This window comes from Gossypium hirsutum, chromosome A07, assembly GCF_007990345.1.
Source record: "Gossypium hirsutum isolate 1008001.06 chromosome A07, Gossypium_hirsutum_v2.1, whole genome shotgun sequence".
Taxonomy (NCBI): Eukaryota; Viridiplantae; Streptophyta; class Magnoliopsida; order Malvales; family Malvaceae; genus Gossypium; species Gossypium hirsutum.
In genome coordinates, this window is record NC_053430.1 from 6,932,849 (window position 1) to 6,958,783 (window position 25,935).

General features: G+C 30.8%; 2 protein-coding genes across 2 annotated transcripts; both read left to right on the plus strand.

Moving 5' to 3' along the window:
* The first annotated feature begins 2,612 nt into the window (after positions 1-2,612).
* Positions 2,613-12,075, plus strand: LOC121232055 (4-coumarate--CoA ligase-like 9). The gene is made up of 2 exons (XM_041117425.1): positions 2,613-3,589; positions 11,945-12,075. Exon 1 carries the CDS (start codon positions 2,718-2,720, stop codon positions 3,474-3,476), a length of 759 nt encoding a protein of 252 aa, XP_040973359.1. The 5' UTR covers positions 2,613-2,717; the 3' UTR covers positions 3,477-3,589; positions 11,945-12,075.
* LOC121232054 (4-coumarate--CoA ligase-like 9) lies at positions 10,700-25,459 on the plus strand. Its single transcript, XM_041117424.1, has 6 exons — positions 10,700-10,940; positions 11,942-12,133; positions 23,821-23,966; positions 24,563-24,630; positions 24,708-24,810; positions 24,898-25,459. The coding sequence occupies exons 1-6, from the start codon at positions 10,700-10,702 to the stop codon at positions 25,021-25,023; spliced, it is 876 nt and encodes a 291-aa protein (XP_040973358.1). The 3' UTR covers positions 25,024-25,459.
* Positions 25,460-25,935: the final 476 nt, after the last annotated feature.

The window sequence follows — 25,935 nt, forward strand, 5'->3', positions numbered from 1 at the left end:
TCAATGGGCTGATAAATTTTTTATTAAAAAATAAATATTTTAAAAAATAAAATACATGACAATTTTTAAAATTTTAAAATACATGACAATTTTTAAAATTTACTCGTGGAATAAAAAAATATTAACATATAATATTATTTAAAATTTTGAATAATGTTTCTTGAAAGAAATAAAATCTTCATGAGATGAAACTAATGCGAATGTCTTTTTAATATATTTAAATTATATTAATCAATTTTCATGCCAAGGCAGTTTTTAAAAATTAAAGAACTAATTATTAATAATAAATGTCGTGGATGAAATAATGAAAACATCTCAAATTCTATACAAATATAACGACTAATAATATATTTTAACCTATTTATTTATTTTTTTTCTTTATTTGTTGGCTTTATGTTTACTGCGTAGCACTTTATCAAACGATTAAAAATATAATAACTAATAACGAAAACTATTAAATCATTTAGATTACGTTTGGACTAAAATAATATTAATAATAATTAAAATTTAAAATTATTAGCTGTATATATTATTTTATAAAAACTAAATCAACGTTGAGCATAATTTCTTTCTTTTTTTTTAAAATTAAATTTGAAGATCTCATTAAATAAGTAAATAAATTTAAAAACAAATATTTTTAATATTCCAAATTAAATTATAAATATTTTAAGGCATTAAAAATATAATTTTATCGTATTTTTAACAAAATTGTAAGTATTACATCAAGATACATAGTTTTATCCAAATTTATATGAATATTTTTTTTATATACACATAATAACATGCAAAATAAATATTCATTCTTTTAAATTATAATAAAATTATTGTAGATGCCAATCAATATCAAGATCCTATCTATGCCCAAACATCATATCCAATTTATTGGATTTTAACCACGCATCAATACCTAGTCAATGTCAAGATAAATATTCAAACCGACCAACCAACCCCCTTCATCTTCAATTCTATATATAGTCCTTCCCCAATTTGTATTCTCCCCTACCTTGCAACACTCAACTAATCACTAGATGAACAACCCATTCGGCCTCCTCATCCTCCAAGTCACTCTCGTTTTAATATAAATATTTCTCCAAGTATAAACATTTTTTTAAGGAACCACTAGAACTCACTTAAACATAACAACCTCATACTGCTTGAAAGGAATATTAGAATGAGTCTCACCAATTACATTTCCCACGCACTCCATGATGATAATCCAATGATAATAACTTACCATATTACCACTACCAAACAAGAGGGTCTTTCGTATAAATACCCTCCATAACGATGACATCCATTAATAACCCTAAACACTTACTCTTTACACCCAGTCTCTTTTACCTTCACAACAATCATCCTCCTCCTCCTCTTGACCTTCACAACAATCGGCCTCCTTTGATAAACTACATCTTTTTTATTATCTCTTCTTTCGTTGATATCTCTCATCAACGCATTTAATCCAACATTCTTCTATTGATGCAACATAAACTTGTTCGTTGGAGTAGAAAACCCACTTCATGAATAAAATATTCGAGTCGCAATCTTTTTCCTGAAACTTACGTGTTGACCACGTTGGTTTCTATCTCTACTTTCATATTTGAAACATACGTGTAAGTCGTTATCATTATTACTAAAGTGTTGCTATCATGACTAGAAGTAGGATTATATTGAACTTTTGATCTTTAAAGGAATCGTATCATCAGTTGTGCTGGACTTTAAATCCACTATTATGATTGTATCGCATTTAAATTAAGTCTAATATCCAACCACTTTATTTTATAATCTCCTAAACTTGCTTCTTTTTTCTTGTATATGCTTCGTATACCCCAATTGCATGTTTGGCTTCATTATGCATTTGATTGGTGTAGACTCGGTCATGTTTTAGTCTCTCAAACCTAGATTGTTGTGAGCATGACCTCTTTTGCTGAAAATAGTAGCCCAACACAGATATAACTACTACATACGAAAGAAGGAAAATTCAAATTAATTGGTTACTATATGGGTATATTCCAGAAATTAATCTCCATCCATTATATTAATGTTGATGGTCCACAAAAATGGTAGGGTTTGATTTGTAGCTGCATCCGACAGCAGCAATTGGAATTTCCTTAGCCTTGGAATCACTATCCTCCCTATCTTTGACCTCGTCAAGTTTGCAATATTAGGAAAATACTAACATCATATTTAGTATAATAACATATCACATCTCACTAACGAAAATAAAAATAATATATACATATTATAATTAGGAGCGAAACTAGGGCAGGCTCCTCCTAAAATAGAAAATTTTCTATTTAGATTTTTTTAAATTTTAAATTAATAAAGATAAAATCATACTTTAACCCTTCTAAAAATATAAAAATTTGATTTAATCTATTAAAATTTATAAAAATATATGTTATTAAAATAATAAATTTATATTTTTATTATCATAAAAATTATAATTTAATTTCTTCCCTTAATAAAATTTTCTGATTTAGCCACTTATTATAACATATTTAATAAAAAAATTTGTTAGAATCAAAACACTAATCTATGAACTTTTTTAATGTCCTAATCAATACACAAAATCATTGCGAATTTTGAACTAAAACACAAATAGCCAGTTTCACTCAATTTTGAATACTTACTATTTCAAAATCATTGCCATCCACATACACTAAATCCTAATATAAATTTCCCAAAAGAATTTCAAATCAGCTTTCATTTCGATTTCGATGGCGGGATGGCATTCAAACCGTTTAATGGAACCAAAAACCGGATTTTGTCGCCAAACCGGAAATTACAGTTGCCTTAGACCGCCCATCCCTTTGCAGCCAATCAATCAACCGCTTTCCGCCGCCGAATTTTGTTTCTCCATTTTCAACAGTACTTTCACCGACGGTGCCACCACTTTCTCCGTCAACACAACCACCGGCGAAACGCTATCTTACTCTCAATTCGTTTCTCAAGTCCGTTCCCTTGCTTACTCTCTGCAACAACGTTACTCTCTTTGCCAGAACGACGTCGCTTTCATTCTCTCACCGCCTTCGATTCATATCCCCGTGGTTTACTTCGCTTTGTTGTCGTTAGGAATCGTCGTTTCTCCTGCAAATCCACTCAGTTCCAACACGGAAATCGCTCACCAGATCCAACTCAGTAAACCAGTTGTTGCCTTCGTTACTTCAGAAACCTCTCATAAAATTCCTTCTCTTACACACGGAACTATTCTCCTCGACTCTCCCGAGTTTCTCTCCTTGTTAACTCAATCCAATATCGTTAACGGCCTCACTAAAAGTGTAAAGGTTAACCAGTCCGACACTGCTGCGATCTTATATTCTTCAGGAACCACCGGCCGAGTCAAAGGCGTGATGATAACTCACCCAAACCTAATCGCAATGATGACGGTGATTCATCACCAAAACACGAACCAAGGCCAAGGTAACGAATGCCGGTGTCGCCGCCGCTTGTGGTGGCGTTTGTTAAATCGGACTTGACAAAAAAATACGACTTGAGCTCTCTTCAAGGGCTTGGCTGCGGCGGCGCGCCGCTTGGGAAGGACATTGCTATGCGATTCAATGAGAAGTTCCCCAGTGTTTTAGTGGTGCAGGTATTTTCTAATTATTTATGTTTTTGTTTTAATAATTACCACGTAATGGTTTCTTTTTAACCTAAGATTAAGATAATAATTAAAAATAAAAGCAAATTTATTATATCAATCACTTTAGGATTAAAAGATAACTACAATTGCTAATTGAGTGCAAAGTTGACTGACATGGGTATTATTGTCAATATAGAAGGATATAAGTTTAAATGCGCCGAATCTCATTATCTTCTTATTTACGTGTTGAGAAAAGACTATATATAATTCTAAGCATTATATTAAAAGAACATATATGATAAAAAATATTTATTAAGTTCTTATGAAGTTTTTACCCAATTGAACTCCTAAACTAATAAATTTAGACTAATAACTATAATTAATTTAGCTAATGTTAAATTAATAGAAGTTAATTTAAAATATCATTAAGCCATTAATTTAAAATTATTAACTATATATATGTTATTTGATAGAAGTTAAATCGATTAGAAGAATTAAACATAATTAACTTCAAGATATAATATTGAATAATTTTATATCTTGTGTACAATTATATCTTTTACTTAATTAATTTCAGGTTTTATTTCTTATAAGAATAAATTTAGTTTTTAATATTTATATTTATTATTATTTTTTAGCGTAAATCTTAAAATGGTCACTCAATTATGCTCGTGTTCTTATTTTAGTCACTCAACTTTAAAATTTTTTAATTTAGGAACCAACATTTGAGTTCCTTCATGTTTTGGTCACTTTTTGTTAAATTGATAATAGGAAGCCTTTTTCTAACTAGTATAATAACACATTTAGTCATCAATACTTACATATTTTATTAATTTGATCCTAATTCTAAATAATTCAATAAATCTAACGCTTCGCATTTACAGATTTTATTAATTTGATCCTCAAACTTCCTAACTAAAACTTCAGCTTTTAAAACAAAGGCATTCCATGTCTATTAATTGTTTTATATTATGGTTAAAATTATCCAATTCGGTACATAACCCTTTTTATTTATATTTTTAATAAATTGGTGATAGAAATTAACAAAACATCATTAAAAATAATAAAAATACAAATTTTAAAAATATAATATACAATAAAATTGTATAAATAATTTAATATTTGTAAAAAATAATTATTTCATTTTGACTAGCATAATTTTTTACAAATGTTAAATTATTTATATAATTTTATTATATATTATATTTTTAAAATTTATATTTTCTATTATTTTTCATGGTGTTTAGTTAATTTCTAACACTAACTTCTTAAAAATATAAACAAAAAAGGTTATTTATCGAATTGGATAATTTCAACCATAAACAAAATAATTAATAGATGTGGAATGCCTTTATTTTAAAAGCTGAAAGCTTTGGTTAGGAAGTTTGAGGGCTAAATTGATAGAATTTGTAAATGTGAAGGATTAAATTTATTGAATTATTTAGATTTGGGATCAAATTGATAGAATATGTAAGTATTGAGAACTAAATGTTTTATTATATTAGTTAGAAAAAGGCTTTTGGTTATCAATTTAATGACAAGTGATCAAAACATGAATGAATTCAAACATTACACCCAAATTGAAAATTTTTAAAGTTGAATGACCAAAACAGGAATACAAGCATAGTTGGGTGACCATTTATATAATTAACCTTTTTTTTAACTAAATTTCACCATTAACTTTTCAAAAATAATCAATTTTTTTAAAGTGTCACAAAAATATTAGTTTTTAACAATGTTGGCATGACAAATATATATATAAAGTGCATAACAAATTTATAAAAAAAAATTATATAATAGTAAAATAATTTAAATTTTATTAATAACGTAACACATAATTCTATAATTGGATGCTGAAAAAGTTGCTCAATAGCTCGAATGGTTCTTAGCCTGAGCATGGAAAATAAAATCGTATGCTGAGTATGGACTCAGTGGTAATTCTATAATTCAATCTATAAAATGCATACTAAAATCAATTGCAACATGTAATTGATATGTATTAAAATCAACATTAAATAACATGTTATAATATACCATAACATCATGTTACCCAAATCAATTCGGTTAATTTAACATAATTCTATCCAAATCTTTTGGATTTAAAAGTCCAATGTACATAATCTTTCACAATAAAGATCATTTTGTATATCATTAACTATTTCACATTTTAATTCTCTATTAACTTGACTTGGACTCAAATAGATATATGGATCAAACCAATCTCACAAATTCGGCACTTAGTGCTTAATTGGACAAACATGAAGTAAATAAATTGTGTCTTGAGCTAATTGGTATAACCGAAATAAAAATGTGCCCAACACTCATCGACTCGTAGTGGAAGTAACCTGTGCTCAATTTATCCTATGGCATGCTAACTATATCCGACTCTGCACGAACAGTTAATAAGTAACAATTACTCAATTTCATTTCCAACTCACCTCATAATCTTACCATTCAAAATAGATTATAAATGTAGCAATTGAAGTGGTTTGAATTATAGAAATACAAGTCATAAACTCCGAGCTATTTATCGATGGATTTAGTTTTTCCTTTCCCCTTTGTGGAATCCTGGTTGACATTAGTTATAGATAACATAAAAATACAATATTATCAATAATCAACCATATTCACATTCAATTGTAAATTTATACAAATTTTACATTTTATTCAATTTAGTCCCTAAAATTGGGACTAACATAACTTTCTATATAAAGGTCCAAATTGGAATCCGATTTTACCATAATCCATTAGGGACCTCCTATTTCTTAATTCAATAACCAATTTTAAAATTTATTCAGTTTGGACCCTAATGTATGAAACTACCAATTAACTTCACAAATTAGTCCTTTTTCACCTTTAAGCTTAAAATCTATCAATTTAATACCTAAAAATTTCAATTCTCAACTATTGGAACTTTCAAAACTTTAACAGTTTAATAAATCAAGACATGGGTTAACTAGATTAAGTTTCCATGATATCAAAAACATAAAATTTACAAGAAAAGACTAAATTGAACTAACCAATTTATGGTTAAAGTTTAAAACCCTTAATGGCTGAAAGTTTATTCCCTCTTACAATGGAGAATTGGTTGCATGAAGATGATGAAGAGAAAATGTTTTCTCTTTCTCTCCGCTACGCTATTTTTATTACTATTTTACTTTATAATTTTAATTAAGTTAAAACTTTCATAACAAATATATAGTTACCTATAGTCCACTATTATTTAAAGATGGTATAATTATTATTTTATCCTTGGTTTAACTTCTATATAAGTCCTCCAGCCTTTGGTCAATTTAAAAAAAATCTAAAGTTCTGAATCCTTACAATTTAGTCCCTAAACCCTAATTAGTCACTAATTCAGCAAAAAATAGCTATTCAAAATTTAATTCACCTATATTACAACATTGTAAATATTTATAGACTCGATTTATAGAAACGAGGTCCCAAAATTGTACTTTCCAACACCACTAACATTCAAGTCGTTACAGTAATTCTTAAAATTTTTTTTATCAAATTATAAGTAAAATTTTGCTACTTAGTTATGATTCAGTCATAAATAATTAGCATGGTTTTTAAATATTTTCTTGACAGTGATAAAAAAAATACCAAAATATGATAAAAGATAATAATAAATTTATTTCATCTCAAAATTCACTTCCAATTTTTTAAAAGTTTCAATTCGGTGCATAAACTATAATTTATTAACAATGTTGAGGGGAGGTCGACTTCTTTCGGAAAAGTGTCATATGTTTAGAGCTAATGGGCCTCTCAACAAGTCAGTATTGTCCTTAGGTTGAGTCGTATTTTGGCGCCAAAAGCAAGGTTTACGAATCGTGAGCAACTTGTCGGACTGAGTCATGCATCTTCAGTTTGACCCAAGGGTAATATTGAATCATTGAGGAGTCTATCGACTCCAAATAAACGACATTTAGAATATTTCTTTGGAAAGAGTAAACCTCTCTTCAACAAATATCAATTTTGTTCCCGACCTTGTTATTGATATGAATTTAGACATCATTGTGAACTAATTATACCCTTAATTTATGTACTCTTCAAATGTTTAAAAGTTAATCTTTTTATTTTAAAATTCAAGTGTTTATCATATATGTTTGCTTGATTTAAAAATTAAAATTTAATTGATAACATTATCAATTGACTTCTATCAAATTTAAGTATATGTTATCAATTAAAGTTTAATTTTTAAATGAAACAATTTGAATGTTAGATATAACATATTCAAATTTAATAGAAATCTATTCACATGTTATCAGCTGAACATTATTTTTCAAAATCAGATCAAACAAAGGGGCTAAAATTTTAAAAATAAAAGTATAGAGACTAAATTTCAAGTCTGATGAATACCGGGATTGAAGGAATAATTAAATCCTAAAATTGAATTTGTCAATAAATGTGATGAAAAAAATAGTGTCATCATTTGTTTCAAAAAATACAAAATACCTAATTAAAGCTCACTGCAAATCACATTGACTAAAAAAAGTTAAAAAGTTCACTACAATGGCGGAAACAACCACCAATCATTGACGTTCGACTGTAGATCCAAACATCAATTTCTCTTCTCAAATGAAAACTTTCCACAGTCTAAGACCACATGTCCCTCTCCCGCCACCATCTCAGCCTCTTTCCCTCCCTCAATATGCCCTCTCCCTCTTCTATAGCTCTTTACACGCCTTCGCCACAGTCGGCGGTGACACCACTTTCATCGTCAATATTACTAACGATCATATCCTTTCTTACTCCCAATTCATTGCTCAAATCTATTCTCTCACTTACTCATTGAAGAAGAACTTTTCCCTCACACGAAACAACGTAGTATTCATTTTCTCCCCTCTATTGTTTGACATCTCTTCGTTTTACTTTGCTCTTATGTCATTAGGAATCATTGTTTCTCCAGCCAACCCACTCGGTTCTAAGTCGAAAAGTACTCACCAGGTCCAACTCAGTAAACATGTTATTGCATTCGCTACCTCGAAGACATCTTCCAAGCATCCATCTCTCAAACTCAGAACAGTCCTCCTCGACTCACCCAAGTTCCTCTTTCTTACTCAACCAAACATCGTTAACTGTGGGGTATGCCACACATTTTTCTGGTTGAAAGAGAGTTGACGTCCCAACGAAGAAGAGACATCAACCCGACAACTCGACCATCGACTTTCCAACAAGAAGAGACGTCTTCTCCCGATGATGCGATAAAGGGCATCCCAATGAGGCGACATGTTATGCAATTTTCTCGATTTTCTTCTTCTAGTCAAATTCTAATTATTTGTCTCATTCAAAGTATGATTAATGTAGGTTATTTTAATATTATTTGACCTACGAATTTTGCCTATAAATAAGCCTTTTTCCACCCTAGTAACATAACCTATATTACACATTTGGTATTAACTTTTACAAGCTTTCAGAGAATTTTGTGTTTACATTTTGAGGGTTCTTATTTTAGGTTTCGAGGTTTAGTTTTATCTTCATGTTTGTAGTTTTCATTTTTTCCATTTTAGTAAACTTATCTTTGTCTGTGATTTTTTTATCCTTTTTGGTATGATCGAGGTAGGGAATATTTATCTGGTGAGTTATTAGGTACCTCATAGAGAATGAGATTATATCCCAATTAACCACGCTGGGCACTCTACAGTAGAATGGTGTGGCAGAGAGAAGAAATCAAACGTTGTTAGACATGGTACATTCGATGTTAAATTATTCGAAGCTGCCAATCTCTTTCTAAAGGTATGTGGTACAAATGGCTTACTATAATTTAAATGATGTGCCAAGTAAGGTAGCACTGAAAACTCTGTAGAATTGTGGCATGGTAGAAAGCCAAGTCTAAAACATTTAAGGATTTAGGGATGTCCAGCCCACGTATTGGATAAAGATGCGAAGAAGTTGGACTCACAGACAGAATTGTGCATGTTTGTAGATATCCAAATGGAACAAATTGTGGTTTGTTTTATAACCCGAAAAAATAAATTGTTATAATGTTAACCCATGCTACTTTCCTTGAAGAAAGTTACACGAGCTTTTAGGAAATATACAAAACCCAATGAAAATGGTTCCAAAACCAACTCCTAATAGTAGGCTTGCAAACGATCAGCAACATAGGGAGTTTCGTCGCAATGGGAGGGTCTCTCATATGCTTGAGTTCTTCCAATCTGACAGAAGTGTTCTGAACATTAAGTCTGTCAAATAAGAAGATGCTGACCCACTCACATATGATAAAGTGATGCAGAATGCTGATTTCAAGTTCTGGGAAATAGCTATGAAAGCTGAAACGGACTCTATGTATTCCAACTCAGTGTGAAAACTTATAGACTTACCGAAAATAATAAAACTCATAGGGTGTAAGTGGATCTACAAGAGAAAAAGAAACGCGGTTGCCATGATCAAGTCAATCAGCATATTACTATCTATTGTGACAACTTTCGATTACAAGATCTGGCAAATAGATGTCAAGATAGCGTTTTTGAACGACTATCTTGAATAGAGCATCTATATGATGCAACTCACCGGATATATAGCTAAAGGAAACGAGTATAAAGTTTTCAAACTATTTAGATCCATATATCGACTTAAGCAAGCATTCTGCTCATAGAATCAAAAATTTTATCGTTTGATCAAAATGTAGATGAATTCTGTGTTTACAAACGTTTAAGGGATGAAAAAGTGGTCTTTCTCGTTCTATATGTCGATGACATTCTACTCATTGGAAATTATGTAGGAACATTGCCATTGATTAAAATGTGGCTAACCTAACAGTTTAGCATGATGGACTTGGGAGAACCTAATTTTATTCCAAGTATTCGAATCCTAAGGGATCGAAAGAACGAAGTGATAGCACTATCTTAGACTTCATACATAGACAAGATATTGGAACGTTATGCAATGACCGATTCGAAGAAGAGAAATCGATCTTTTGTATTAAGATTTCATTTTTCTCTTTAAAGTACTGTTCATATATTGATGTGTCACCTCAACATAATTGCATTGACTGTTGGGTATTATCACCTATGACAAACCCCGCAAGAACAGGAAGAACTGCACCCATTGTCACTTTTCACTGTGCCTTTATTTCACGTGTTTGGGTTCTTTATGTTATTGAGGGCATTTTTAATGGATGAAACAGTGGTTTTCAAGGATAGATTTGAATTTGAAGGAATTTTGAGAGCCATTAAGAAGTATAAAATAACTTATATGCCAGTTTCTCCGCCACTTGTCATGGCATTTACTAAATCAGAATTGACTAAGAAGTATGACCTCAACTTGATTATGTTTCTAAGGTCTGGTGGTGCTCCACTTGGCAAGGAGGTTACTGAGCGGTTCAAAGAGAAATTCTCCACCGTAGAACTTATTCAAGTAAGAGAACATTAGTACACTAATATTGTTCACATCTTTTTCTAATTTGCCAACTTCACATGATAAATTAAAGAGAACAAGTTCAGCTTCCTCAGTCCTGTATTAAAAAGAAAACATAATAAATTAAAATTTAAAATATGCGTTATTGTACTTTTCAAAAATTAATAATTTAGTCCTTGCATTTCAGTTTAATAGAATTTAGCCCTACTTTTTAGATTTTAGAATTCAAGTCTACTTATTAACACTGTTAAATTGTTAATTTATTGTTGTGACATTTTTTAAATGAAGAAAATACTCGATAGGCGTGTAACAAAAAGAAAATTAATTGTATTAATAGTTAGACTTGAATTTTAAATTGAAGAATTAAATTCCATGAAATAAAAGTATAGGGACTAATTTAATATCACTTTATTGATCATCTCCTCATCATCATTCACTATTAAAGCCTAAACTTCAACTACTCTCACATTGGGATTAAATTTTTTTTAAGTTAGTCCTTGAACTTGATAAGTATTTTTAAATTAGGACCTGAATTAGACAATTATTCTCACATTAGGGCTGAGTTTTAAGGTTTTCAAGGAAATATCAAGGACTAACTTAGAAAAAGAAAAGTTCAAGCCTTAATATAGGAACAATTGCCAAGTTCAAGGATTAATTTGGATAAAAAAAAAGTCCAACCCAATATAGGAACAATTATCAAGTTCAGAAAGATAAAAAAAATAGACCTTAATATAAAAGTAAATGTTAAGTTCAGGACTCAAATAACTATTTAACCCTATATATAATTATATATAATAATGATTATATTCATATTCTGTATATATTCACCCGAATTCAGTTAATAGAGTGTAATTGTCTATGTTTTTCATTTTACTTTCATTCAAAAAAAATTAGATGCTGGGCTTTTGGGTGCAAAAGTAGATTGATGTCAATTTTAAATCAGTACAATCTTGTTTGGGTGAATGTTAAGAATGTTGTTACTGTTGATTTTGATGTGTTAAGGGTATGGGCTGACTGAGACCGGCGGTGGAGCAACCAAGGTAATAGGGCCTGAGGAGGCAGGTCGGTACGGTTCAGTTGGCCGCATTGCTGAAAACATGGAAGGTAAGATAGTTGATCCTGAAACTAGTGAAAAGTTGCCTCCTAGGTGGAGAGGAGAACTATGGTTGAGAGGCCCAACAGTCATGAAAGGTATCGTTCTATTTTATTTATTTTTATTCGATATCTAGATGAAGTACATATGGATATGGCAATACACTTGTATATGAAACTTACAACAAAATCTGAATAATTTAGATTTATTATAGGGGGAAAAAGAAATTATTTAAAGAGGTAAATGTGCTACTAGAATTGTATACTTTGCTTATTTGTTTAAATTTTAAGGTTTGTTTGAAATTTGAAAGTTTGGACAAAAATATTAAGCTCAAAAAATAAGTTGTAGCAAAAAAAATTAAATCGTTCAAAATATGGATTAGGCTTATACTAGTGTCATGGGCCGCAGTTCAAAGCCCGTGACCATCGCACCAAATGCATCCCATTGAGGTCTATTGTTTAGATGGGAATCATTTGGCCCACGAGAACTAGCCTGATTCAAGGAACTGTGGGAGAAGCCTGTTAGATTGAAGCTTGGTTGGCCTGATAATGAAGATATGGAATCTTAGGCTAATTTGGTAACTAATCTTAGATTAAGAGAATCATATCTTGTAAAGATTAGATTAGATTTGATATAGCATATCTTGTAAATCCCTAAAATTAAGGGATATGGTTAATCTCGTCCGTCAATGTAAAGGCATCTTAACCGCCGGTTTTGGGGGAGCTCAACTATAAATAGAGAGCCTCCTCCTCATTTGTACTCACTCCATTTATTGTTTCATAATTCTTTGTGAATAAGATAATAGAGAGCATTTACTCAAACACTTTGCGTGCGTCCTTTCTATTATTCTTTTGGTATAAGTTTGCTTCCGTTATACAAATTGGTCTTTGGAGGAGTACTTAAGGAATCCTCATTTGAGTAAAGGCTGACTTAGGTGAGTTTGGACAAATGGATCGCCTAAGGCCGCATGGATCGTGAGACGAAAGATCTAAACCCATGACAAGTGGTATCCGAGATATTGGTTCGAAGGCACCGTTGGGATGTCGAAAGAAGAGTTCAAAAAAAGGTGGGCCAAAAAATCTTGAGGGAGATGCTATCAGCTGTTAAGGAATGCGTAGGTAAACTTGAGGAGTCCATAGAGGACGCGAAAGAGTTAGACAATGCACTTGGGGAAAGCACTGAAGACTTGAGGGAGCAGTCCAACGACTTCGTGACCATGTGTCTCACTTCCCAAAGGGGTAGCGTACAAGGGCTGCTAGATTCCTAAAGGAAGAAGCTAACGGAGAGGAATGACACTCTCGAAGCGATAGTGAAGGCTTTGAAGGAGGAAACAATGGCCACGACAATGACTTTGAGCACAAGAATAGAGGAGCTCGAGGGAGAGTTGGCCTTGTGTTGATCAACCGTGGGAAAAGGAGTGGCAAGTGCAGCACTAGTAAAGATGATGTTCTGAAGCCGAAAGAGTTTGTAGGGACAAGGTCTGCATGTGATGTGGACAATTTCTTGTGGAAGATGGAAAACTACTTTCGTGCCAAAGGCATTGTGGATGATACGATTAAGGTAAATAATGCTTCAATGTTTGTTACCAATATTGCACTTTTATGGTGGCGAGGTAGGACCACAGATAAAAGGGAAGGTGAGATTGGGACGTAGTGTAACACCCCTAACCCGTATCCGCTGCCACAACAGGGTTTCGGAGCATTACTACCATTTGCAGATCACTTAAAAAAATTTCACTTAAATACTTACCGATTCAATGCATCAATAAATATATTATCATTCAATCAATGGCTTGGCACTTGCCTAAGCATCAACAACAACACTTGTTAGTGTACTTACACATATTTCATATAAATTCTTATTTTCTCAATATGTCATATTTGAATTTAATACTCGTCTTAACTTACATATTTTCATTATATTAACATATAAAAGATAATCTCATATGTACATGTCATGATAAATATCATTCTCTTACCGTTTCTTTAATAACATATATCATTCATTTCATTATATCAACATTTCATGTACCATATACTTTCCACACCATGTGTCCATATAACATGTACAAATCATAAAATAAATTCAATACAAAGATAAATGATTGATGAGCTCATTAATTCCATAATTTTCATGTTCTTCCATTTCTCATATTTATCCCGTTAAATTTCTCGGAATTTCGATGGATTTTCAGAGGTACACTTTTAGTGTACAATTTCGGGTCTGTCAATTCGTACACATATGGATATACCCTTTTTCCAGAGAGCACACTCCCGCGAACCTTATCCATACAGCGGGATTACCAGTCTAGGCTAAATCCCCTGTAATATAAACTCATAGAGTATTGTCGGGATTACCAGTCCAGGCTAAATCCCCTACAACGACAATTACTCTAATGAGCTTGGATCTGAATTACCAGTCCAGGCTAAATTCAGACCCTAATTTAGATTTACCCGTCCGGGCTAAATCCATTTTACACATATTTTTCGGGAGGGCTATATCAGGATAGGATCACCCCTCCTGGTTAGATCCTTTTTACCGTCTCGAGATATTTAATGGGAAGCTCATAAAGAGCAATATCAAGAAGCTAATCTGGGCTATAACGGGAAGTTCAATAGAGCCGAAATCAGGTAGTTCACAAAGAACCATATCGGGAAGCTCACGAAGAGCCTATCGGGAAGCTCTAGATAGCCATATATCGAGAAGTTCAAGCGAGCACTATCGGGAAGCTCACAAAGAGCATATAACGGGAAGCTCCAGAGGGCTAATATCGGGACGCTCTTTCGAGCTATGGTGTGTCTGCAACATATGCAGAACTACAACCAATTCGGGAAACTTACATCCATCGATTTTCCTTTGTTCAACAGGATTTATCATTTTATCGGGCATTATCAAATATATCCATATCAATTTCATATGCATGACAAAAATACAATTCACAAGTATAATCATGAATTCCATTCCCTTATTATTTTTCCATAATTTCAACACTTTTCAATTTAATCCCTAAAACATGTTTTCCCCCGATCTTGAACTAAATTAATAATTTCATTAAATTTTGTAATTTAAATAGTAAAATAATACATTTCATGCAATTTGGTCATTTCTGACATTTTTATAAAATTTCCCATAAAGTTTTACTTTTATTCAATTTAGTCCTTGAGTCTAAAACATGCAAATTAGCCATGCTAAATGAATATTCATATATATTTTCCTCCTCCTCCTCTCCAATCCACATCCTTAATGTATATAACACACTTGTAGGTAACATTATCTATAATCTTTATTATTTACTTTTATGAATATTTAAGCTATCCATCTGTGTCATAGTCACTAAATTATTTATATCTGGAGCTATATAACTCCAAATTAAGATCCATAATTTTACCCAGAAACTAGACTCATATGTACTCTTACCATGAAATTTCATAATTTTTTGATGGGCCAATTAATACAGTTTATTCATTGAAGTCTCCCCTGTTCTGCTGTCTGACAGTTCCGACCCTTCTTCACTAAAAATTAATTATCTCCTCGTACAAGATTCGAATGATGTTCCCGTTTATTTCTATTAAAAATATACTCATTTAGGATTATAAACATATAAATTTAAGCCTATAATTATTTTTATCCAATTTTTTATGATTTTACAAAGTCAGAAAAGGGGAACCCGAAATCATTCTGACATTGTCTCACAAAATTCATCATATCTCATGATTTACAATTACATTGCTAACATCATTTCTTCTATAAGAAACTAGACTTAATAAGATTTAATTTCATATTTTATTCATCTATAATTAGATTTCTAAAATTTTTAATGATTTTTCAAAATTAGACTACTGCTGCTATCCAAAACTATTTTAGTACAAGATATTAATTACCATGTTATAACACCCTTATTTTCTTTTTCTACATCATTTCTCATCACTTTCTCTTATTTTCTCTTCACTAACATATCAAGAACATAGGACCTTATGTAAGAAAACTCTACTATAACATTATTTCCATACTTTGTCAATAATAACAAACTTAAAAACATATTGAAATCTTGATGTACTTACCTTGTTCTATTGATACTAATCTTTAACTTGATTTTTTCTCTCCTCCAGCTTCTATTTCTTGAATCTAACTTGATATTCTCACTCCCCATGGTCCCCTTAACATTTTTCTCTCTTAGTAGCTATGGAAATTCTTTTGATTTCTAGGTGAAAATGGTGAATTTTTGGTGGAAGGACCAAATTGTAAAGAAAAGAAAATTTCTTTCTTTTCCTTCTCTTCTAACGTTGGTTGCATGCATGGAAAGATGATGAAAATTCTTCATCTTTCCTTCCTTTTATACTAAATAATTAATAATAAAATAATAAAATATCTCATTAAAATAATATATATCTAATTAAATAATCATAAAATATCATCAACATCATCATTACTTTCTAGATTTCTCTCTCTTCCAATTGACCATTTTGCCCTTTATTATCTTTTAAAATTCCATCCTTGAGTTATCATTTAATTTGGTAAAATTGCAATTTAGTCCCTCATAGTTCTTCACCTATTCAATTTGGTCTTAATTCATCCATTTTCCTTAGTTTCTAGATCATTCCACTCTCAAAATATTTACACTATTGGTCCTTCAACTTTTCATATTTACACTTTAACCCCTCAAAATTTGAAGTATTTACTCTTGTGCAACAAAACTTTTCTCACTTTTACAATTTAGTCCTTTCTTGAATTAATATATCATAATATACTTCTCAATATTGACATAACTCAAAATTTCCCTTTTTGTCACTTTATTTCATTATTTTACTATATCAAAGATAATATCTTACTGTAGAAGTTTTCAGGGCATTACACGTGGCAAGAGTTCTAATGTAATTTGAAGTGATTGTTTTACCTAGAGTTTGCTGAGGAAGAAGTTAAGGAAAAGTTACAAAGAATAATGCAACAAGGCACAGTGGGGGAGTATGTTCGAGAGTTCAAGGAACTCATACTCCAAGTTTCAGATGTGACCGAGAAAGAAGCATTACTTGATTTTCAGAAGGGGATTGAAGCCGTGGGTCAGACAAGAGGTGGAACAAAGAGGTGTCCAAAAGCTATCGGAAGCCACGACAGTAGTAGAGTCCGTGGTTAAGAAGACAAGCTTGAGTCTTCCAAGTCCGAGGAAAAGGGCGTAAGTGAAAATGATCACAAGAAAGATAGTAATGATGACAATGGCAACAGCGACAATGGTGGTAATGGGAAACCACGAGTTGGGAAGAAGAAACCCAAGAGGAAAAGGGACAAGTTGAAATGCTTTCTCTGTGACGGTCCACACATGTTAGAGAAATGTCTGAAGAAATCTGCGCTTAAGAAGAAGTCGGTGGGTAAGGCCTTGGTACTTGGTTCGAGCGCAATGGGTGAAGAAGCCAATGAGGTCGAAAACGAGAAGAAGTTAGTAGAGTGTTTTTTATGTCATGGTCTGCATAGGTTGTGGAAGTGTTCGAGGAAGTCTGTCATCGAAGGGAACGATAGAACAGACAAGGAGCCCAGGAAGCTTAGTTCAAGCAAGGGAAAAGCCGAAGCCAATAGGGCAAAAATGAGTAAAAAGAAGTGAGTAAAGTGCTCCTTGTGCCGTGGTTCGCATGAGTTGCGGAACTGTCCAAAGCAAGTCGTAGTCAAAGGAAAGGCAACATCTAAGCTTGGTGAGTCATTGGAAGGGTTTCCACTAAAGAAGATGTGACTTTTTCGTCAAACTTAGAGGAAGAAGTTGCGATGAAAATAGTGAAGCAGTGACCAATGAGACTCAAATCGAGTGAAGCGTCAGAGTTGGCCGAGTCATCGCCAAGGCTTCCACCTATGGGAGAGGTGGGTGATGCATCGGACTTCAAGGGGAAAGAAGCGATGCAAGTGGGACAGTTGACCCGAGTAAATGCAAAGGTACATTCTGAACACTTTGATAGTGTGTTGCTTTCTAACTTGTTGACTTGACAAGAACGTAAGGGCCTTTTCGAAGTTCTTGAACAAAGTGGCCGAGAGACTGTGGGCAAAGCGAAGCCAAGTGTTGTGAATCAAGAAGATTCTGTTCGACTCAAGTTAGAATGTAACACCCCCTACCCGTATCCATTGCCCGAATAGGGTACGAGGCATTACTGGAGTTTACTGAACATTTTCAGATAATTCTGAGTCATTTATTATTCATATTTTGAAAATGTTCATAACATCTCTCTATTGGCCCTCGAAATGCCAAACATACATTAAAAACCAACTGGAATTAAATCGGGATCATATAAAAAAATTTCGCAAAATCTTAAATTTTATTTTCATCTAAGTACTTACCATTTCAATGCTCATTATAATTAAACATGTTACCATTCAATCAATAGCTTGGCACTTGTCTAAGCGTCAAATAACATCATTGTTAGTATATATTTCTTATAAATTCAACATTGATATACTTATTTTTTTCAACATGTCACACTTGAGTTTAATAATTGTCTTTACTTACATAATTTCCTTGTATCAACATATCAAAGATAATCATATATGTGCATGTCATGAAAGATATCATTCTCTTACCGTTTCTTCATAAGTATATATCAATCATTTCATTATATCAATATTTCATGCTTCATCATTCCCATACATTTTATGTATATTTATTCCGGTAAAGTTTATATCAAACTTAATATAAATTATATTTCATGTACTTATTCTTATTTCGTTTATCTATCTTCATAATTATTTCATACAATTATTTTGTACATATATTTCCATATGACCAGTTCTTGTAAACATTTCACACAACCATTTCATATAGCCATTCGTCATATGATACATATTACTTGAATATCAATTGTTTAATAGATGTCATAGCGTCTCCCATCCACGGTCTTATTTATCTTTGACATGATGCCATAGTGTCTTTCAACTATGGTCTTACTCATTTTCTGTCAGGTTGCCATGGTATCTTTCAACCATGGTCCTGTTCATTTCATGTTACATTGCCATGGTATTTTTCAACCATGGTCTTATTTATTCCCGTCATGTTGCCATGGTATCTTTCAACCATAATCTTATTCTTTTCATGTCACGTTGCCATGGTATCTTTCAACCATGGTCTCACACATTTCATATCATGTTGCCATGGTGTCTTTCAACCATGGTCTTACACATTTCATTTCAGAAAGCACATTCCCGCGAACCTCATCCTTACAGCGGGATTATCAGTCCAAGCTAAATCCCCTGTAATATAAACTTATAGAATATTGTCGGGATTACCAATCCAGGCTAAATCCCCTGCAACGACAATTACTCTAATGAGCTTGGATCTGAATTACCAGTCCAGGCTAAATTCAGACCCTAATTCGGATTACCCGTCCGGGCTAAATCTATTTTCCACATATTCTTCGGGAGGGCTATATCAGGATAGGATCACCCGTCCGGGTTAGATCCTTTTTACCGTCAATTCATTTTCAAATATCTATCGAATTTTCCTTTCATTTAACCGAGATTTCTTCCCCTTTTATCAAATATGTTAATGTTTCATCAATTTTCATACAATGAACATTCAAATCATATTCATATCAAAAACATACATTTCAAGCATTTAAAAATATAATTCAAGCTACACGAACTTACCTTAGCGAAAATTGCAAAAATATCAAGATTTAGGGACATTTTGGTATTTTACCATTTTCCCAATTTTCATCCTATCATAAATTGACAATTTCACTCAATTTATTAATTTAGATAATAAAACAATTCATTCCCTTCAATTTGGTCATTTTTGACATTTTTACAAAATTGTCCCCTGAAGTTTTACTTTTATTCAATTTAGTCCTTAAGCCTAAAACATGCAAATTAGTCATGCTAGCTGAATATTCATATATATTTTCCTCCTCCTCCTCTCCATTTCACATCCTTAAATTTATATAATATGCTTATAAGTAACATTATCAATAATTTCACTATTTACTTATATGTATATTCACAGCTGTCTATTTGAGTCATAATCACTAAATTATTTATATCTTGAGATACAGAACTCCAAATTAAGATATAAATTTCATATAAAACTAGACTCACATATATTCTTATCATAAAATTTTTGAGAATTTTTGGTTTATCCAATTAGTACAGTTTATTCATTAAAGTCACCACTGTTCTGCTGTCTGACAGTTCCGACCCTTCTTCACTAAAAATTAATTATCTCCTTGTACAGAATTAAAATAATATTACCATTTATTTCTATTGAAAATAAACTCATTCACAATTATAATCATATAGATTTAATTCCCTAATTATTTTTCTCAAATTTTTGATGATTTTCCAAAGTCAGAACAGGGGAACCCGAATTCATTCTGAACTTGTCTCACAAAATTTATTATATCTCATGATTTACAAATCCATTGCTTACACCGTTTCTTCTATGAGAAACTAGACTCAATAAGATTTAATTTCATATTTTTTCATCTTCTGATTCGATTTTTAAAATTTATGGTGATTTTTCAAAGTTAGACTACTGTTGCTGTCTAAAACTGTTTTAGTGTAAAATGTTAATTTTCATTTTGCCCCAAATTTCACAGTTCATACAATTCAGTCCTTATTTCACTTCTACCTTGAAATTTCTATCAATTTAATCCCTAATTCAATCATTTCATTCAACATGAACAATATCTAGAAATCTAATAACTTTCAAAATATCAACTTAACTTCATTAAAACCTTATTCCAAAACTTCTAAAACATCAAAATTAAAAGAAAAGGACTTAATTGACTTACCTATTAAACTTCCAAGCTTCACACCTTCAATTTTCCCTTTTTCTCTTTCTTTTCTCTTTTTCTTTCTTTCCTTCCCCTGCTCTCTGTTTCGTTTGTTTTTTCTTCATTTCTATTCTTTTTATTCTTTTTTTATTTCCTTTTAAATGTATATACACACATGTATTTATATTTAAATAATAAATATTATTTATTTTTTCATGTGTATATTATTAATACATTTGTATCTATTTATAACCATACATTTGTCATTATTTAATATATTTATCATATAAAATCTTATAATATAATTATTTAATTATTTAATTAATAAATATCTTTTATAATTAATAAATATCCATTAATATTTAAATATTTATATAAATACTTATATTACAAATGTATGTACTTTATACACTTGTATATTTTATTTACTATACATTTGTCTTTATACTAATTTATTTATCATATAAATATCTTATAATATAATTATAATAAATTAATTTAATATCATTTATTACTAAAAATATATATTTTATAACTAAAATCTAAGTAAAAATCTTGGATTTTTACTTTTTATGCCGCCTCACTTATACTAAATGGCGTAATTGCCATTTTGGTCCTTTTTAAATTTTCTTTTAATTTATAATTAAACTTTCACACTTTATTCAATTTAATTCTTTTATCCAATTATTCTTAATTAAGCTAAGTTCACTTAATTAAACTCTAATTAACCACTTAATTAACTTTTTAAATATTTTTGATAAATATTTACGGATCCGTTTTTCAGTAACGGAGACTCGAAAATACACTTTTCCAAAAACCATAAAATTCGGGTTATTACATTATTTATCTTTTAAAATTCCATCCTTGAGTCATCATTTAATTTGGTAAAATTGTAATTTAGTCCATCATAGTTCTTCACCTATTCAATTTCGCCCTAATCCATCCATTTTCCTTAGTTTCTAGATCATTCCACCCTTAAAATATTTACACTATTGGTCCTTCAACTTTTTCATATTTACACTTTAACCCCTCAAATTTTGAGTATTTACTCTTGTGCAACAAAACTTTTCTCACTTTTACAATTTAGTCCTTTCTTGAATTAATATATCATAATATACTTCCCAATATTGACATAACTCAAAATTTCCCTTTTTTTCACTTTATTTCCTTATTTTACTATATCACGGATAATATTTTACTGTAAAATTTTCGGGATATTACATAGAATGTGAGCTAGAGAGTAACATAACTTCTTGTTGTCAAGATGTACAAACGAGTAGGATGATTCAAGTTAAAAAGCGACGTAAGCCGAGGCAGAAGTCCCGAAGGAAGGGGAAAGCTAAGGCGTCGAGACGAGATTTAGGCGAATTAATTCAGTGCCATTCGGAAGTTACAACGAAGGCGTTGCAAGAATGGGTGGGGGAGAATGTCACGGGTCGTAGTTCAAAGCCCGTGACCATCGCACCAAATGCATCCGATGAAGGTCTATTGTTTAGATGGGGATCATTTGGCCCACAAGAATTGGCCTGATTCAAGGAACTGTTGGAGAAGCCTGTCAGATTGAAGCCTAGTTGGCCTGATAATGAAGATATAGCAACTTAGGCTAATTTGGTAACTAACCTTAGAAGATGAAGGGAATCATATCTTGTAAAGATTAGATTAGATTTGATATTGCATATCTTGTAAATCCCTAAACTTAAGGGATATGGTTAATCTTGTCCGTTGATGTAAATGTATCTTGACCATCGGTTTTACGGGAGCTCAACTATAAATAGAGAACCTCCCCTCATTTGTATTCACTCCATTCATTGTTTCATTATTCTTTGTGAATAAGATAATAGAGAGCATTTACTCAAACAGTTTACGTACGTCCTTTCTATTATTCTTTTGGTTGCTTCTTTTGGCATAAGTTTGCTTCTGCTATATAAATTGGTGCCTTGGAGGAGTTCTTAAGGGATACTGACTTGAGTAAAGGCTGACTTAGGTGAGTTTGGACGAACGGATTACCTGAGGCCGTACGGATCGCAAGACAAAAGATCTAGACCCGTGACACTAGAACATTCAAGGCTTGAGCTCGGTTTGACCATTTTTCTAAGTTAATAATGTTTTATATTATATTATTCTTATATATTATGTAATTTATAACAAATAAATGTTATAAAATGATTATATACTAAATTTTAATACATAAAATATATAAAAGAATATTAAATATTAAATTAAAAATAATATAAATATATTTTTTTGAAAAAAATGAAAAAGTCTGAAATGGTTTTGAATTAATTATTTACTAACATAATTGAAACTCATATTTTAGGTTGTACCAAACTTAAATAAATATAAATTATTTTAATATGATGTTTATTGGCATTAATTTGTTTCTATTAATCTTAAACAATAGGACGAATGATAATAATATGTTGTTACTACCGTTTCTATTAATTACCAATTACTATTCTAAATTTGTAGCATAAGCATTCATGATATTTGAAAATAAGTTTCGGAATAGAATTATTCATGTGCATAAAAATAATTAAAAAATTTAAATATATATATAATATTCACACACCATTAACATGAATGAATTGTCGAACGTTTCCTTTTGGAAGTTTCATTGAAAATAGAAAAGGTTAAGATAAATGTGATATGTCAAAGACATTTATAAATGAGTAAAATGGTAGATTTTTGGGTAAAAATGCATAGAAAATTGAGAAGATTGAAAAAATATAATTTTTCTCATAGACATTTTTGGTAGTATAGATAGGAAATATTAAAAGACAAAATAATTTTCTTTCATCCATTGTTCAGTAAGATTTAAAAAATAATAATAGTAAAATATTTGAAAAATACATGATTTTGAATTAATATAACATCTCTTTTATTTTCTCTTTTCTCGTCTTTTAATTTGAAAGGACTAATTTTGATGCGTCAGTACGAATCACTTTTTATCTCTCCACTTTTTTAATCAATTAAACACATCTTTAATTTTTCGACATGAAATTCACAAGAAGCTTATTATTGTTCCATGGTGTATATATATATAGGTTATGTACGTGATGAGAAGGCAACAGCAGAAATCTTGGACTCAGAAGGGTGGCTAAAAACTGGTGACATATGTTATTTTGATTCTGAAGGATTTCTCTATGTTGTTGATAGGTTGAAGGAATTGATCAAATACAAAGCTTACCAGGTAAATCATCATTTACTTTTACAGCTTAGATTTCTTAAACTCAAAATCGAAGTTAGAAATTAATATAGAGGAGCTCAAGGTTCAATTATATATTTTTATATTAATTTATATCTGTAATTTCAAAAAGGATTAAATCATAATTCTAACATTTTAAGAATCAAATTATAATTTTATCATATATTAATTTAAGATTTTATGATTTTTGAGATTTAAGGTTTAAAATCCAACTCATTATTTTTTTAAAGAAACTCGAGACTAAATTATATATTTTTTCGTTAGTTATAATGCAATATTACCCTTATATATTTGTGGCTTTTGAAAAGAATTAAATTAAAATTTTAATATTTTTAAGAGTTGAAACTATAATTTTATCATCTAAGATTTTATGAACTTTGAGATAAAAAGCAGCAACTTTTGTTTTAGGGGAACCACTGCTTGCCTACCTTCCTCTAACTTGAGTATGAGTGTCTGATACATATTTTTTTTTATTCAATTGACTAAAAACCACGAGACGTGACATATCCGGTTGGAAATGTTGCTCTTTAAACCTTTGTGGACAACACAATCAATGTATTGTATGGAATATCAAAATGCAGGTCCCTCCAGCTGAATTGGAACATTTACTTCATTCCCATCCAGAAATCGTTGATGCTGCGGTGGTTCCGTATGTACTTCTTATATATATATATATTATCATGTGTTCTTTAACTCAGTATCATAAATCTTATATCGATTGATCAGGTACCCGGATGAAGAAGCAGGGCAGATTCCCATGGCATATGTAGTCAAGAACCCTGGAAGTAACATTACAGAGGCACAAATCATGGATTTCATTGCAGAACAGGCACGTTTCTAAAACAACACCACAAATAATATATTGCCTTTTTTTAGGCAAAACTGTGAGCGAGAGCCCCTTTTTTGACATTTGCAGGTTGCACCGTACAAGAAAATCCGACGAGTTGCTTTTATAACTTCAATAACAAGAACTCCGGCAGGGAAGATATTAAGGAGGAAACTCATTAATCACTCTCTATCTCATGGTTTATCTAAACTATAGCGGCGAATATTGACAATCGACTTTGAAGCCTACTTAATTATGCAACAACTAGAATTATTTAAATCCCATATAAAGGCTAAGAAAATGATAGAGCTAAATGTTCAAATTTCATTATATCATGAATTCAAAATTTAACGTGAATTATTTTATTAATATCATATAAAACTGTAAAAAAAGTAAAAATAAAAAAGAAATAAAAAAAAACTAAATCACTCTAACAATAACCAATTTACTTTGTGTATAAAAAAAATTAATAATTTTTTAACAATATCATTTACTCATAACATTAACTGAACGACGTAATATAAGTATAGATATATACCTTTATAGCTTATATTATCAATGAGAACTATATATGTAAGTTCTGCACTAATAAAAATAAAAAATATTTCTAAAACCACAATTTATTAATTTATGTGCAATAAATATAAGAAAACAAAATACAAAAATAATAATATTAGGAAAATATTTAGTAGACTGTCAAAAAAAATTTTAAACTCAATATATCAAAGATTGATACATACGAGTATAGCAAAATATTAAATAATAGTTACTTAGAAGAAAAATAAATAACTATTTTGAAATTACTTATGCAATAAAAAATTAATGCACAAAATTATTTAAATTTTACGTGAAGAAATTAAAATCTTTCAAAATTGAAAATAGAGCAAATGCTCGTTCTAATATATTAAAATTTTATAAAATCTAATTAAGAAAAAGATTTGTTATGGGCGGGGAAAAACAGCATCCCCATAATAAATTGACCCACATGACATAGAAAAACTATAAATCGTGGCCAATCCTTAAAAATACTTTATGGAAAAAAATCATGAACCGCGGCTTACACAAAAAAGAAAGTAGCTATATTCTTCCCATTTCAGATATTAATTACAAAATATAATCAAAATTAAT

What these genes read in the sequence shown, in the direction of transcription:
- LOC121232054 (XM_041117424.1), top strand. Translation starts at nt 10,700, where the DNA reads ATGGATGAAACAGTGGTTTTCAAGGATAGATTTGAATTTGAAGGAATT. An exon ending in AGGCCCAACAGTCATGAAAG is followed by an intron (nt 12,134 to 23,820) that starts GTATCGTTCTAT and finishes ATATATATATAG; the next exon opens with GTTATGTACGTGATGAGAAG. An exon ending in TGGATTTCATTGCAGAACAG is followed by an intron (nt 24,811 to 24,897) that starts GCACGTTTCTAA and finishes TGACATTTGCAG; the next exon opens with GTTGCACCGTACAAGAAAAT.
- LOC121232055 (XM_041117425.1), top strand. Translation starts at nt 2,718, where the DNA reads ATGGCGGGATGGCATTCAAACCGTTTAATGGAACCAAAAACCGGATTT.